General features: G+C 43.5%; 1 protein-coding gene across 5 annotated transcripts in view; it reads left to right on the top strand.

Annotated features, from left to right (window-relative positions):
* The window catches only part of MGAT5 (alpha-1,6-mannosylglycoprotein 6-beta-N-acetylglucosaminyltransferase), a 374340-nt gene that overhangs the window by 198774 nt on the left and 157810 nt on the right, over positions 1–17756 (top strand). For all 5 annotated transcript variants that reach the window (XM_082631527.1, XM_082631526.1, XM_082631528.1 and 2 more), the window contains 2 exons: positions 11620–11696; positions 12710–12799. In XM_082631527.1, coding sequence (XP_082487653.1) covers positions 11620–11696; positions 12710–12799 — 167 coding nt within the window. The remainder of the gene's footprint in view (positions 1–11619; positions 11697–12709; positions 12800–17756) is intronic.

The following is a 17756-nucleotide window of genomic DNA, read 5'->3' on the forward strand; positions in this document are numbered from 1 at the left end:
ATAGTAGCCACGTGGAATGTTTTATGTCCCTTACATTGTTACTTAAAATGCTGAAGAACATTTTGTTGTAGAAGAAGTGATAACAGAAATTAAGTATGAACTTATATGAATAGAATAGGAATATATCAGTAGAATATATATATATATCAATAGAATATGGGAGAATATATCTCCCATACAGATGAATACATGTAGATTTATGCATGAAAAGAACTCTGATTCCCTAAATCATATTGCACACGCAGTTTTATCTTCCAATCCCAGAGCTGTTAGAATATACAGCAGATGCCTTTGTGCTATTCATTTAAAAAGACTTGAACTTTCTTCCTTCCGTAAATTCCAAGCATTTTAGTCACTGGCTGTATCTCACACCTTAGTCACTGGCTGTATCTCACACTCCATCCAGTGCTGTGGCATAAAATGAATCAGAGATGGGTAACACACAGAGATATACGGACAGCAGGACAAGTATTTTGAACAAATAGGCGAATTGAGTGAACGAGAGCTAGTGTGTAATATTTCAGTGTGACATAGGCATCTCTCTTTCTTACAGCTTTATCTCCCTCAGCATTTCTTATTTGACTTTGAAGGCTGAGGGTGACATGAGGCAATAAATGAGTGCCAGGTGTGGTGCCTGGCACAGAAAGGGTAATTCAGATGTTGGAAAGTTTTACTGACTCCATCTATTGCATGAAGAAACAGGCTCAGGAAGGTCCAGTAACCTGCCCAGGTTGTCCCCTGGTAAACAGCAGAGAGAATCCCAGTTGAGATCTCTTAGACACCCTGCCCTTTCCAGCACCTAATCTTTTTTTTGGGGGGGCGATGGGAAGAAGTAAAAATACATTTACTTTCCGATTACATGATCTTGTATGTAAGAAATACATCCCCCGACACACAATTAGAATTAATAAATGAACTCAGAAACATTTTAGGAAACATGATCAATGTAAAAAATCAGTTATATTTCTATACACTAGTAATTAACAATCCAAAAATAAATTAGTGACTTTACTTACAATAACATCAAAAAGAATAAAATACTTAGCAATAAATCCAGCAAAGAAATCCAGCGCATAATGTGTACTCACCTTTTCTCCTGTTTCCACTGCTGGGGCGGAATGTGGTCAGGTACTCAAATACCAGGGCATGGAGGGCTGCTTTCTCTTGGAGCATTTTACAGTGTCAATTCCAGGAACAGGTCGCTTCATAATGAGCAGGCATATAGCATGGTGGCCAAGGAGGGAAGATGGCATTTCGTGAGAGGATTCATCTACTATTTGAAGCACGGACAAGACAGACGTTTTTCCTTTGTTTTATTGAGATAGAATCAACATACAGTGCTATGTCCGTTTAAGGTGTACAGCATAATGCCTTGACTTACATATATTGTGAAATGATTGCCACAGTAAGTTTAGTTAACATCCATCCATCATCTCAAATAGATATTAATTAAAAGGGCAGGGGTGAAAAAAATGGTTTTTTTCTTGTCATGAGAAGTTTTAGGATCTCCCTTAGCAACTTCGAGATAAACCATACAGCAGTGTTAACTACAGTCAGAAGATAGATTTTTATAGTTTTACAACTTTAGAGGCTTATGCTGTGCCATTTTGGAAATACATTTGAAAATTTGAAAAGAATTTACCTATTACCTGCCAAGTAGGCATCAGTGAGAGCTTAATTAAATGTAAATGGATGAAAAAGGGTATTAGAAGCTGCTGTAAATCAAAGAAGGGGTTAAACATTCATAGTTATCTTTAGAGACCCCGTGTCGGAAAAATAACATGGGCTTCCTTACTGGTGAAAGACAGCTTTCTGCTCCTTGACAATTCACAACTTTAGGTATAAACTCTATTCAGCTGTAAAGACTTGATGCATCAGTATCTTTGGAAGTCCACAGGGTCAAATTTTCATCCTCATAATGTAGCTGTCGCTCTCCTTTTCCTTGGATTTCACGTTTTTCAGCATGTTGATTCTCTCCTCAAAGACTCTGTTTCTTCCCCGGCATCATAGCACCCAGTTCCCCGAGTGTACGCAGTGACCTTCGTATTCCCGCAGTGGGTGATGGTATTCTCTGCCTGGAATTTGCAGCTCTCCAGGGTGCAGTGTCAGCTAACCTTTCCAAGCTGTTTCCTCCTGCCCTGCTCTGAGTCTGCTGCTTTAGCCACATTGATCCTCTCCCCTCTCCCACACCCACTCAGACATTGATGTTTGATTGGTTGCTCTTACCCACTGGGGGTAGATTTCCTTTCTCAGTAGGACACTCGGGGTTAAAACATAGGATAAAAGATCTGTTTTCCATCTCTGGCCTCAAAAAGGATTCTGTACGTACTATTAGCAATCATTACCCCCCTTTCAACCTTTCCCCCAGCCCGAAGCAGCCACTAACCTACTTTCTGTCTCTATGGATTTGCCTGTTCTGTACATTTCATATAATATGTGGTCTTTTGTGACTGGCTCCTTTCACTTAGCTTAATTTCTTCAAGGTTTATCCATGTTGTGGGATGAATCAGTACTTCATTCCCAGTATGGCTGAATACTACCCCGTTGTGTGGATGTACCACATTTTGTCTATCCATTCATCCACTGATGAACATTTGGATTGTTTCCAGTGTTCAGCTTTTGGCTCTCGTGAATAATGCTGCCATGAACTTATGTGTGGGTCTAGGTTTTCATTTGTCTTGGGTATCTACCTAGGAGTGGAATTGCTGGGTCAAAGGATAACTCTGTGTTTAACTTGTTAAGGAACTGCTAGACTGTTTTCCAAAATAGCTGCATTATTTTCTGTTCCTGCTAACAGTGCTTGAGGGTTCTGATTTCTCTACATTCTTGCCAACACTTGTTATGACCTGAATTTTTGATTATAGCCGTTTCAGTGGATGAAGTGATATATCATGGTGGTTTTCATTTGCGTTTCCCTGATTGCTAATGATGATGAACTTTTTTTTTTTATGTCACTGTCAGGTGTTTAACCCCAGCTGTTTTCTGCTCACTACACATATGTGTTCCTAGGTGTGTGATGACCAACCTTTTCTGCCTGAATATTCTAAGGAATGTGACATGCTTGTATCAGTAGCAGTACCTGGGGCCTATCAGAATGGAGGGGGTGTGTGCGTGTGTTTCTGTATGTGTGTACACAGCATTCTTACAGACCCTGCCCCTCCTACTGAGAATCCCTTTTAATTAATTTATTTTATTGAATTATATATAGTTGATTTACAATGTTGTGTTTCAGGTGTATAGCACAGTGATTCAGTTTTTTATATATGTATATATATATGTATATATATTCTTTTCCCTTATAGATTATTACAAAATACTGAGTATAGTTCCCTGTGCCATACAGTATGGAGGTTCCTTATTGGTTATCTATTTTATGTATGGTAGTGTGTATATGGTAATCCCAACCTCCTAATTTATCCCTCCCCCGCTTTCCCCTTTGGTAACCGTAAGTTTGTTTTCTAAGTCTGTGAGTCTATTTCTGTTTGGTAAATAAATGCATTTGTATCCTTTTTGCTTTTAGATTCCATATATAAGCGATATCATATCAATATGATATTTATCTTGCTCTGTCTGGCTTACTTCACTTAGTATGATGATTTCTAGGTCCATTCATGTTGGTGCAAATGGCATTATTTCATTCTTTTTTATGGCTGAGGAATAGTTCATTGTATACATATACCACATCATCTTTATTCTTTCATCTGTTGATGAACATTTAGGTCGCTTCCATGTCTTGGCTGTTGTAAATAGTGCTGCAATGAACATTGGGGTGCATGTATCTTTTTGAATTAGAGTTTTCTTTGGATAAAGGCCCAGGAGTGGGATTGTAGGACCATATGGAAGCTCTATTTTTAGTTTTCTGAGGAACCTCCATACTGTTCTCCATAGTGGCTATATCAATTTACATTCCCACAAACAGTGTAGGAGGGTTCCTTTCTCTCCACACCCTCTCCAGAATTTAGACATTTTAATGATGGCCATTCTGACCGGAGTGAGGTGATACCTCATTGTACTGAGAATCTTAATCCTAGATCTTCTTTTTAATTCTGTTTTACCAATGAAAGGTAATGCGGTATTAATGTTAGCTTCAAAGCCTAATTAGGTGGAAATTCTGCAAAAATAAATAAACAAATGACCCAGGGTATAACAGAAGAAAGCATAAATAATCTAGGGTTATTTGGCTGTTACTGTGGTTTGAAATTTTTGACATTGATTATACTTGGCAATGTGTTTTCATAGTCCTCACAACTTCATTTTTTTTTTACACATTAACGCCATCCTTGAAAAGCTGTGCATGATTGAACAACTGTTCATTGAATATGATTTTCCTGTTGACTTCCATTATGCCTACAGTGTTTGCTTATGGGCAATACTGTAACTCCAGGTTTTTAGCAAGTCCCTGAGGCCCTTGGAGTGCTTATTCAGAGACAAGTAAAAACTGATCATTTTATTCTTCAGGGTTGACTCTTTGGATTTCTAGTGTAGAATGTGAATATGGTGAGGATGGTGGTCGTGTGCCTTTTAATACCAAGAGCCAGAGTAGTAGAAACAGTCTTGACCCAGAAGACAGAAGCCTGGGTTGAACATGCAGAATGTGTTGTGCATGAGAGGTAACTAGTGAATTTTATTAAACCACTGAATGCAGAAGGCAGTTCATCTCTCTAGGCCTTATTATGAATCAGGAAAAGTCAACAGCTTACTAATATGGCTTCAGAAGTCCTCTGCAGCTCTGAAATTCTTTGGTACAGTGATTGCATTTCTAGCTTCTTACATTGAAAAACAAAACAAAACCAACAAAATGCAAACAACTCTTTTCAAGGTGCCCGGTGTCCATCCCTGGGAGTCTGTGAGTGTGTCATGCCCATTACCCATCATGACTCCCCAGCTCCTTCAGTGGGCAGAGAGCGTCCTGTTCCTGTGGGCCCTGGGTCTGGAATATGTATACATGATTCAGTTACGGAAATTAAATCACTTTTTCATAATGCAAATGTAGAAAGTGGCCCTAAATGAATATTTGCCAACTGAGAATGACTGGTGAGGTCATTCGTAATGGGAGATTGTATTTCACCATGGCTGATTTCTGGCCGATTTATTGCTGGAAACTCCTGACGCGAGGCCGGCTGATGGAGGCGCTGGCAAGAGCATGGTCTCCAGGCTGAGCACAGAGATGAAGTCAGCTCCTGGCTGGTGCAGTGCTCACGTGGGCACCCTGCAGGGGCCATCTGATAACTGGGGCCACGTGTTCCTATCGGGTGTTCGGAGAGAAACACTACCTTGTCCTACACACAAAACAGAATTGCTGGAGACCCTTTATCTTTTGAGAGGAAATATGCTTGGGGTACCTTTGGGCCGAATCAAGCCCTCACTCATGAAGATGGTTATCTTAGCTGCTGGCAAAGGAACTGGACCAGGAGATTGAACTCGGTTTCCTAAAACTTCTGGGGGTAGACAGATGGTCACGTTTTTTGAGATTTCTGAGAGATCTTTAAACTTCCTTTTTCATCTTCCGTTAAAATAGCAATGGTGAAGAAATCGGGCACCCTTAACCTATCTGATGCCTGTTCAGTTCTAGATAAAAAATTAATGGCACTGTGTTTTACAAGTTCTTAAAAAGAAGTGCCATTTCAAACACGTCGTCTTTGCTGTAATTAATATTCAGATACGTCGTCTTTGCTGTAATTAATATTCAAACACGTCATCTTTGCAATAATTAATATTCAGACATGTCGTTTTTGCTGTAATTAATATTCAGACACGTCATCTTTGCTATAATTAATATTCAGACACGTCCTCTTTGCTGTAATTAATATTCAGAAAAGTGAGCCTTGCTAAAGGAGGCTCTCTTGGGAGGGTCAACTTTCATTCTAAAATAACAATCTTCTGTGTAGGGCTCACAAAACACCTCTCCCCCTCTCCACCGCCTCCCCCTTGGCTCCCACTACCCCCCACACATATCCCCTCCCCTCCCCTCCCCTCCCCTCCCCTCCTTGTCCTCACTTTATCATCACCACCCGGGAGCATGTAACCGAGTTTCTTACAGGTGGTGCCACCCACAAGTATTTATAGAATTGGATTAAGGGTGACACCTGGCTGCCAGCCTTGTTTGTTGTGAGCCTCTTTTTATAACCATATTTCTGGAGCTCTTGTTCAACAAAGTCAGGAAAGGTTATCATTAACTTGAAATACGTTTGTAGTAGGTGAGTGTTTTATGATGCTGCATAGTTGATAGTTGATGACTTTAAAAACACGACAGCATCTCCATGTATATGTATTGAACTTGGCAGCGAAAACTAAAGGTATCCTTGTATGGTACCCAATGGATCTTGTGTTTGATTTGTAAATGCATCGGGACAGTTAACATATGACTCATTAAGATCATATCTCACAAAACTGCAAGCCTCTCTTTTTAAATACTAATAAGGTATGAATATCAGTCATTCACATGGGGGATAGGCCACTTCCTCCCTCCCTGCATTGGCAATGAGTCTTCTTTTTTTTTTTTACGTCTTTATTGGAGTATAATTGCTTTACAATGGTGTGTTAGTTTCTGCTTTATAACAAAGTGAATCAGCTATTCATATACATATATCCCCGTATCCCCTCCCTCTTGCGTCTCCCTCCCTCCCACCCTCCCTATCCCACCCATCCAGGTGGTCACAAAGCACTGAGCTGATCTCCCTGTGCTCTGCAGCTGCTTCCCACTAGCTATCTATTTTACATTTGGTAGTGTATATATGACCATGCCACTCTCTCGCTTCGTCCCAGCTTACCCTTCCCCCTCCCCATGTCCTCAAGTCCATTCTCTAGTAGGTCTGTGTCTTTATTCCCATCTTGCCCCTAGGTTCTTCATGACCTTTTTTTTTCCCTTAGCTTCCATATATATGTGTCAGCATACGGTATTTGTCTTGCAGCAGTGAGTCTTCTTTCACTGCTCCTTCCTGTGACATTTTTCCTTGTGTGGAACCCAGATTCCTTTGGCTTGTTTAGTGTGTGGTCCGGAACTCTTGCGTTTCTGGTTCAGAGATTCCCAGTGAGGACCGCCCACCCCCTTTCTTCCATGGCTCTTTCTTCTCTCTGTGCTTCTCTGGAACTGGGGCTCTTCATCCCTTTGTTACATTTGTTCATCTGTCTAAAAAAAATACAGTGGAGTTGCCAGGGTGCCAGGCAGTAGGTTGGGTGCTGGGCCACAGCCCCGAGGGTGGGTGTCCTGCCTTCTAGGAGGCTATACCCGAGGAGGGGGCTCTGCTGTATGTGGTCCCTCTCCCTAGCCCTGGGGAGCTCCTCCAGGGTATGGACCATGTCTTTCAAGGATGCAGCTTTGACATCGAAGCACATGGCAAGCAGCAGGCTTTTGAGAGATGTTCCATGCGGCTGTGGGCTGAGTTTGGAGGTAGATGCTGAGGATTTTGAAGCATCCCCTTTCCAAACTATAAGATGAGGTAGTTGTCTTCCTTGTTCAGGAGGATGTGGTGAATATAAAATGTGATAATGTGTGTGCCAGCACTTTAGAAAGGCTGGTACTGTATCAAGGGAGGTCATGATTGTCCACCTCTGTTTCCTCTATCACCCTTTTCCATTCTCACAGTCCCTTTGAGACTGTCTTTACCATTTACGTGTGCCCTGTTCTCTCCCACTTTCCTTCCTTCCTTGGGCAGAGGAAGGCATGAGTTAAAAACATCTGTGTGTCTGGTTCCATATCTCTTTGTCTCTGTCACTTCCAGATATGTATTTGAAATGCCATTGTGTCTCTCTCAGTCTGTGTATGCATGTTAGGACCGTCGGGGAGAATATGGCTCCACGCTTGATGGAAACACGCTGCTCTGGGTGTGTTTATGGCATCTTTCATCACTTCTCCTGCTGTACATGTGCTCTTCCTGAGTTGTAAGCATTTTTTTTTTTTTTTTTTTCGTACGCGGGCCTCTCACTGTTGTGGCCTCTCCCGTTGCGGAGCACAGGCTCCGGATGCGCAGGCTCAGCGGCCATGGCTCACGGGCCCAGCCGCTCCGCGGCATATGGGATCCTCCCAGACCGGGGCACGAACCCGTATCCCCTGCATCGGCAGGCGGACTCTCAACCACTGCGCCACCAGGGAGGCCCTGTAAGCATTTTTGATAATAAGAAAAATGTTCTCTTAGATTAAACCTAATATTTGACCTCCTACTACCCTGATAAAACAACAGTTTTTGCACCTAGGGTACCCTGCCTTTTTTCTAATACCTGGTTGACGGTACCATAGAATCAGTTCAGAGATGAAGTTTTCAGTGCAAGATGCTACTTGGGCTGGTGTATGAGGGTAAGAGATGAAACTGAATCCTAAACAGTAGAAGAGCTGAGCTTCTTTGCTTACATTAACATCTTTTTTTTCCTTTCACCGTTAAAAAAAAAAAAAAGATGACCTGTGTGAGAGGGTGGGGTGAACAGCAGGGAGAGCCTTCTAGTAATGTATCTTGGCAGAATCCTGACACCTTTTGTGGGGAGGGGCCTCATTAAGCTAAGTGTCTCCTGAAAAGCAGTCATGTTACCCTCTTTTGGCCTGAATTTTTGTGGGTTTTTTAACCAACCTTAGGTTGGAGGCTCTTGCAAAGGTAGAAATGTCTTCTGTGGACACAAAGGAATGAAAACATGATTCATTGAGTTTTTGTCATTGTGATGGAAACAAGACAGGGAGCTGTCCTGTGGGGTGTGCTGAAACTCCTCAGGGCCTGAGAGGTAACGGAGGGTCCTGCTCAGGTTACTTACTGGGGGTTGGATTCTGTGAGCAGCTTGGCCCCATGGTACTTCCTGTGTCTCCCTTTCACAGATCCCTTCCACCCCAGAGCCTCAAGTCATCGAAGTACACTTTTGGAAGCCACTGTCTATTCAAACCCATCACTGTGTAACAAAATAATGAGAAAATTCCTCATAAGATCATGGAAATGCAGAAGAACCCCTGTTGGATTAGCTGACACACTGCTGCTTGGAAGAGGAGTAAAAAAATGCTGGTCTAGCAGGGGTCTCAGCTCAGTCCTTATTCTCCCTGAGCCCAAGGGTCAGGCCGGGGATGGTGGGGAGGCAGGCAGAACATGCATATGTTTATTCAGCCCAGCAGCACTCACTGAGTGCCTGGTGATGGAGCAGAAAGACGTAACCTTCCCACCTCCTAGGAGGGGAGGTGAACAGATGTGAACAAGAGAACAGGATTGCTCACTGTGGTGGGAGGGCCAGAAGCCAGAGGGCAGCACTCAGCCCTGACTCAGCCTGGGGATGGAGAAGGAGGATCAGGGCTCTCTTCAGGTGGGGATGCTCGAGCTAGGTCTTAAAGGAGGAGGGGCTTTAAATGGGTGGAGGGAACGGGGAGGGGTGACAGGAAGGGCACGCCGGACAGGGGAGTGCCTGCAGATGTCCTTTAAAAAGTCAGTTCAGAGCTTCCCTGGTGGCACAGTGGTTGAGAGTCTGCCTGCGGATGCAGGGGACATGGGTTCGTGTCCCGGTCCGTCAAGATCCCACGTGCCGCGGAGCGGCTGGGCCCGTGAGCCATGGCCGCTGAGCCTGTGCGTCCGGAGCCTGTGCTCCGCAACGGGAGAGGCCACAACAGTGAGAGGCCCGCGTACTGCAAAAAAATAAAAATAAAATAAAATAAAATAGTGATAGGAGCAGTAGTCATTGGAAAGCACTTCTCTTCTTTGGTGAGGGAGCCTGTCTGTCAGTGGATTCTGGAGCTGGCTGTCCCCGTACACATGAGAGAGAGGGTAGCTTTAGGGAGAGCCACCATTCAAGCCTGCATTTATTTGAAAAACAGAGAATGCATTTCCGGAAGCATGTGCCTTTGAAATATTGCTTTCCTGGGTATAGTGAGTGAAAGTTGTGTGGAATTATACAGCAAATGCCAACTTTTAAGCACCTGCCATGGTCTGTGGTATCATGTGATGGGAGTGCCAGACCAGGCTTTTTACAAACGTTAACTTATTTAATAAGACCTGGATGAAATAGAGGTGCAGTTATTCCGATTTTACAGATGGGGAAACAAAGCCTCCAAACAAACTAAGTGTCTTCCGTGTTAACAACTAACTGACACTGCCTCCGACCTATGATAAGGAGGATATTGATTTTACACTCTAGTTATCCTTAGGTTGATATTGTAGTTTGGGATCTAATTTCCGATGAGTACTTGGTATAGGAAACTGTCAGCTGTGAGTAATTGGGACATTTTCCAAGCATGTCCAGAAAATATAGTTGGTCCAAAAACAGAAGCATGTAGGTTTAGGGTTGTCGGCCTTTCCAGCTGAAATGATCATTCCTAAACAAAAAACGGATCGTAACTATCTTCTCCTTCAAACTTTTCAGTGCTCCGCCACCCAGGCCCTTAGTACAAAGACCAGAGTCTTTATTTTGGTGCTTGAGGCCTTTCTGGTTGGGCCCTGCCTCTCAGTACCTTGTACAAATTCACTCCAGTCAGACCAGGTCCTGCATTTGGATGTTTCCCTGAACACCATCTCTACCTTGTCCCTCTACCTGGCTCACTCCTTCATCTTCACATCTCAGCTGAGATGTCACTGGATCCAGGGAAGCCGCGTGTCCTTCCCTTGCCCCGCCCTAACATAAGGCCTTTTACACTGCTGTTCAGTTGTTTACTGGTTTGTCTGTTGTCCATCGCTAAAGCTTCTGGGAGGCATTCTTTTTAGTTTTGACTCTGTCGTGACAAGGAATAGGAATCTACTCTAGCTTGATAATACAAAGGGAGTTTATTGGGAGGAAATATTGGAAGAATAAGGAGATCTTGGTGGAAATGTAAGAACCGGGTCTGTAAGAAGCTGCACCTTGCAGATGCATCTTGTGGCTTTCTGCTCCTCTGTACGTGGTTCCCTTCGCCTTTCTCTCTCCTGTGGGCTGCCTCAGCTCAAGCGCATGTCTGTTTTGTTTTATTGAAGTATAGTTGATTTACAGTGTTGTGTTAGTTTCAGGTGTACAGCAAAGTAGTTTCGGTTATTTACACACACACACACACACACACACACACATCTATTTTCTTCAGATTCTTTTCCCTTATAGGTTATTACAAAATATTGAGTATAGTTCCCTGTGCTATACAGCGGGTCCTTATCGTTTATCTATTTTATATATAGTACTGTGTATCTGTTAATCCCAGACTCCTAATTGATCCCCCCTCTTCCCCTTTGGTAGCCATAGGTTTGTTTTCTATGTCTGTGAGTCTGTTTCTGTTTTGGAAACAAGTTCACTTGTACCACTTTTTTAGATTCCATAAGTGATAAGCACACGTGTTCTTGAAGCTGCTCATGGCCTCAGTTTGTCCTCATAGCCTAGCCTGGCCTCGCCAGCCCTGTGACCTTCCTAATCTCATGGCTTCATTTCCTGCCCCCCACTCGTATGGTTTCTCAGTTGCAGATTTTCAGGCAAGCACTCTGGTTGGCCCGGCTCACCCTTTGTGGCTGGGCCATGCATGTCACAGGTCTCTGGCCGTCCTGGAGGTGGGCTCTGGTTGGGTCAGGTCCTCCCTGCAGACCAGTCAGAACTATCGTCAGCTGGAGGGGCTCCCAGGATAGACTTCTTTTTTCCTTTTCTCTCTCTGATTCACTTGCAATAAACTTGATAATATCCTTTGTTCTTTTTCCTCCTTTTCAGATATCATTAATGGAGCTCAAGAAAAATGCGTATTGCCTCCTATGGATGGCTACCCCCACTGCGAGGGGAAAATCAAGGTAAGGCAGAAGGGATGTCCATTCATCCCCATCCTCCACAATCTGCAGGAACAGCCCCTTGCTTCCCCTCCCCCCCTTCTTCTCCCCAGCGATACAGATGGACAAGCGAGCCCTTTAAGGGAGTCATTTAAGGGGCGCCTCAGTCCTGCCAGTTAGAGGCTGTGACCATGACAACCCTTCCCTGCTTATGCCAGCTCTGTGGGGTTAGTCAACAGTGACTAAGAGGTCAGACTGAAAGGGCTGGGCCATTGCAGGCACCTGCGGTGGCTTTGAAGCTGTCACTACCACCCCCTTCCCATCCTCCAGCAGGTGATCCTTCAAGGGCCAAAGACAAGGGGCTGCCATTATTTAGTATCCACCTTCCCTCTGTCCCAGGTCTCTGCTGTGACGTCTCCAGATTGAGATTTCAGTGTCACATTTGCATGTGCAGTTGAGTACCCAGACACTCTTGGCCACTCTTTGACTCTTAACATTTTTTTTTCATCCCATTTATACGGCCAGCCCTTGGGGAGACCACTCCCCTTCTCAGTAGTTTGCAGAGAAAAGTTACTGTTCAAGTGTCACGTAGGATGGTGAGACCAAACCACAGAGCATTTACCTAGCCTCCATTTGGGACTCACCACACGCTGAGCTCCTGCCCTCGTCCGTGCGCTCTCTTCCAGGCACTGTGCTGAGGCTAGTTCTCCGGGGAGGGGACTCTGATGCCGGGGCACTTCATCAGGCACTCGCTCTTGATAAAACGCTCCTTGCCGTTGCTTCTCCTGGGCTGCACTGCAGGGTGTGTCTCATGGCCTCTGTCCACTCCAAAGGCCTCTGCTAAGGCCCAGCTCAACCCCGATCGTCCAAGAGCTGAGCATCTGTCTCCTGACCTCAGCTCAGGGATCCTGAGCTTCAGGCTACAGCTTGAGCCATCCCCCTCCCGCTCTGTGCCCTCGCCTTCTCTGTTGGCAGGTGTGCCTGGCCGTAGAGATCAGGCTGCTCACCTGTGTTCTCACCTTCTCTGCTTGTTTCAGTGGATGAAAGATATGTGGCGCTCGGATCCCTGCTACGCAGAATATGGAGTGGACGGTTCCACCTGCTCTTTTTTTATTTACCTCAGTGAGGTGAGGAGCTTCTTGTGGCTTTGTGGGGTGGGGGTGGACCGTCTGTTCTGTAGCTGAGCCTGGAATCTGAAAGGCTGAAAAACGGGTATTGTTTTCACACGAAGGGCCTATGATTTCCTTCTGCATTGCTCTCCTCTGTCCCCAAGTAGCGTGACTTTTTTTTTTCCCTTGAGGGAAGAATAGTCTGAGTTCACTATTTAATTTTTTCCCAATTAAAAAAAAAAGGTATGCAAGAGGGAAGAGATATGGGGACATATGTATATGTATAACTGATTCACTTTGTTATAAAGCGGAAACTAACACACCATTGTAAAGCAATTATACTCCAATAAAGATGTAAAAAAAAAAAAGGTAGTAAAATAAACCTAACAAAGGTAGTAAAACTTCTTAACAATAAAGTGTAAAGTTCAGTGGCATTAAGTCCATTCACACTGCGACCATCATCACCATCCATCCATCTCCAGAATGCTTCATCTTGCCAACCTGAGACTCTGTTCCCGTTAAACAGTAACTCCACGTTCCCTCCCTTCTCCCAGCCCCGGCAAACACCCTTCTGCTTTCTGCCTCTGACTCTGACTACTCCAAGTACTCCTGTAAGTGCAGTGTACGGTATTTGTCTTTTTGTGATGGACTGATTTCACTTTGCATAGTGTACTCAAGGTTCATCCATGTTGTACATGTGTCAGTATGTCCTTCCTTTGTAAGGCTTAATAATATGTTCCACTGTGTGTATAGACCACATTTTGTTACCCATTCATCTGTCAAATGGACCCTTGGATTGCTTCCACCTTTCAGCTGTTGTGCATAATGCTCTTATGAACGTAGGTGTACACATAACTCTTTGAGACTCCGCTTTCAATTCTTTTGGGTATAGATCCAGAAGCAGAGTTGCTGGATTATATGGTAATTATATTTTTAATTTTTTGAGGAACCACCAAACTGTTTTCCACAGCGGCTGCACCATTTTACATTCCCACCAGCAGTGCACAAGGGTTCTAACTTCTCCACATCCTCGCCAGCACTTGTTATTTTCTGGGGTTTTTTGTTTTGTTTTGTTTTTTTGTTTTGTTTTGTTTTGTTTTTAGTGGCCATCTGAATGGGTTTGAGGGGGTATCTCACTCTGGTTGTGGTTTGCATTTCCTTAATGATTAGTGATGTTGAGCATATTTTCATGTGCTTATTGGCCGAGTTAGCTATTTACTTACAGGCTGAATTATTTACTTTTACCTTTTTTTCCCCATTTTCTCTGAACTTCATTTGTACCCTTGAATTTAAATAGCAGCTTTTTTTCCTTTTTTTTTTTTAAAGGGCTACAGGGCATTTTACAGACAACATGGAATTTATTACATGCTTTAGCGATCTCCATTTCACCTTTAGAAAGGTTGAGGGGATAGGGTGGGGTTGACTTTATCCAGTGCCAATTACTGGGAGAGAACTGAGTAGGGAATGAAAACTCGATGGCTCCCCACCTCCCCACCCCCGTTATGGGCAGGGGCAGCAGCCCTAGGGGCTTGTGAAACGGACGCTGGCTAATTTCTGAGGATGTGCACTTGGCAGGCTCTTGACTGCCTTTTTTTTTTTTTTGATTCGCGCCCCCTGGTTTTGGTACTCTTGCTGTTTAACCAGTAGTTTAATAACAGCTCCCTGGTGATGCCATGCAGAAAGGAGAATGCCTCCATTCTGAAGCTAAATGAAATGTTTTTGTCATAGTTTCCCTTGTGGGATTCAGGTACCTCTTCTCTCTGGTATAAGGTGACAGGGACAGTTTGGGGGATGGAAGCCAAGCCAGTATTGCTATAGGGCATGTGGCCCTGGAATCTGTGGGGTTTGTCCCTCTTCTGCACCCTTACTTCTCTTTCTTCTGTAAGATCCAGTCAGACTTTTTTTGCCAAGGTTGCTCCATGGCCACCGCAGGGCCATCATGGGAACCGTCAGAGTTAATGACAGTTAAAATACCTCTTGGAAATGAAAAGCACTGAGAGGCTGGGTGTGTGATGTTCTTCATTAGGTGGCTGCTGGCCAGTTGACTTTGTAGCATGTATTTGAGTGTGTTTGGAGCTTGGGTGGCCTGGGGCCAGCCTCATTTTCTTCTCCAGAGGAGTAGGGCCTGGGGCTATGGGTGAACCTTCACTCTAGTGAGAAGTCAATTAGAGGCACCTTTCCTGCCCTGAGGAAAAAGTTCCTCATTTAGTTCAATTTTCAAAAATTTTCTTCCCATTTCCATTTGATAGAATTTAGCCAGAGTATAACTGGGCTCCCTGATGGACAAGCTGAACTAATTTCACGCCTTCCAGCATCTCGGGGAGGACTGCCGAGGTAAAGGGAGAGGAAGAGGATTTGACGTGCTCACTCCAGCCTGGGTCTTCATCTCCCATGCCAGAGCTGGGGAGGTGTGGGAGAATGGTCCAGGTGGAGAGGGGCTGTAATTATATATGACCTGGTTCCCTTCCTTTGAAACTGCCACCCTACCCCTACTGACAGGGAAGGAAGGACCTAGTTAAGATGAGAGAAAAGGGAGATTCTGGTGCAGGTAAACTGAGAGGAGTGTGGGATAGTTGGGGCTGCATAAAGATATGATGGATCATGTAGACTTAATATTGGAGCCTGGGTGTTTCATTGCAGAACCTTTAACTATTTTTTCTACTTTTGGGATGTGGAAGGGTGCTTCATTTGCCTCTTCTACTCTCTTCTTATGCAAATGATCAGACTTTTCTTTCTGCAACACTGAACTCAGTTCAGTGAGCACTTACTGAACATCTATTGTATTCATTGATTGTCAACAATGACCGAGGACTCATTTGCTTGGCACCATGCTATGCATTCATTATCTTTCAAGTCTAATGGAAGAGGAAGCATGGATACAGGTAATTAGCCAGGAAGGGGTCCTGGGAAAGAACTAGGAACTTCTTTTTCAAAGTTTTAATGTGAAAATTACCTTGAAACTCTGTCCTTTAAAAAAAATTTTCCATTTTATCAAAGCATCTTAATAGGGACCCTACAAGAGAGGAAAATTTAACCAACATGGCCACTTGAATAGGCAGTACTGCCTTAGCGCCTCATAGCTGACTTCAGCTTCTGTTTCTAATGCTTTCTAAACACTGTGCTCTTGGAAAAGTTGCCCTCTTTGTGCTTCAGGTTCTTCCTTTATCATATGTTTTAATTTTGTTTTTAAAGGATCCTGCCATGAGAATTCCTGAGCCTTTATGGGAGCATGCTTAGAGTGGAACCTGGCAAATAAATGAAACTCAATTTGTAGAACTGACACTTTTATGATAGGTTTTTGGGGGTTTTTTTGTTTTTGTTTTTGTTTTTTTTACTTCTTTGGGGGGAGTGGTTATTTATTTATTTTTATTGAAGTAAAGTTGATTTACAATGTTGCGTTAGTTTCAGGTGTACAGCGAAATGATTCAGTTGTATATAGTTATATATTCTTTTCCAGATTCTTTTCCCATGTAGGTTATTACAAAATATTAAGTATAGTTCCCTGTGCTATACAGTAGGTCCTTGTTGATTATCTATTTTATATATAGTAGTATGAATATGTTAATCCCAAATTCCTTATTTATTCCTCCCCCTCACCTTTCCCCTTTGGTAGCTATAAGTTTCTTTTCTGTGTCTATACATGATAGGTTTTTGATATTGCCATTATTTGAGTACAGTTGTGGGGTGTCACTTAGCCTGTGACATTTTATGTGGGACCTTGATTCTGTCTTAGAATTGGAATCAATTTCTGGTTCTCATTCACCAGTCTCATTTAATTTTAGATCCCTAGGCTTCTGGAAACATAGAAATTCAGCTGTTCCCCTTGACTTCCTTTGTCAGGATGCGCAACTTGTTCACAGTTGAATCGTGAACTGGATGCATGGAACAGCAGTGCCCCTCTGCCGTTGCCTATATGAAATTATTAGAGATGTTTCCTAAAGCCAGTTAATTGTGTTCTGGTATTCTGTAAATCCTGCACAACATCTATGGCTTTGTGGTGATGTATTTTGTCTAGTTTTTTTTTTTTTCCTCTTGCTTTCTTTCTGTCTTTTGTTACTTCATCTAACCTGTATCGTATGCCAGGTTACTCTTGCAATTGGTGAAATGATTGAGAGAGACATCTTCATTTGATTTGTTTACTTGATCAGTGGATGTACTGGTGACTTTCTTTTCTTAATCCTCACTGAAGAGCCAATTCTTGTTTCCATCTACGTTTAACTGCAGAGCTTTGACAGCTTTATAAGAGGACATGAAGTAAAATGTCTCCTGTATAGTCAGTCACCGGTTGAACTGAGGCATTTAGATTCAGACCAGTCTTAGGGGATAGCGCTCTTCCTGCATTTTTCTTTCCCCCAGTTCTCTCATTGTGCCAACTCTGCTGAATTATGGGAGTATAAACTTCTGCTTTTACCTTCCCCAACTTGTAGTCTCCCAGCCTTTTATGGGAAATCCCAGGAGGTAAAGCCATCGGTGTTTCCCCTTCCATTATCCCCTTGGATGCTTGTCATATGTCTGATGCTGTATTAGGGACTGGGTGTGATGCTAAAAGTCTCGTTATTGCCCTTGTTGAGTGGCAGACAATAAGAATGAAACATGGCAGAGCTGCACTGTGTGCCTGATACCTCAAATACACGGCGTTATTTCAACCTCTCCCCAGCTCTGAGTAGTAGAGAGCTGCGTCCTAGCGGCTCCGAGAGGTTAAGTTGCTTAGTGCTTCTGCATCGACCATTCCTGTTGCCCTTTCACGTCAAATGAAAGCTGAACTCAAGTGAAGTCGTTTGTCACCATTGCCTTTGCATTCAGTTCTATGCTCAAATCCACCTGTGTTTGAAATATGGCTCTAAGTTAGCTGGTTTCCATTAATCAGTCTTCATTGCTAGTTTTGAATACTCATAATTTTAATACTTTATCCCCCCCCCCCCAAAAAAAAGAAACGGCGCCAATCCTCCTGAACATATAACTCATGGAAACCAGG

Source organism: Mesoplodon mirus, assembly GCF_964341445.2.
Source record: "Mesoplodon mirus genome assembly, chromosome: 8".
NCBI classification, from domain to species: Eukaryota; Metazoa; Chordata; class Mammalia; order Artiodactyla; family Ziphiidae; genus Mesoplodon; species Mesoplodon mirus.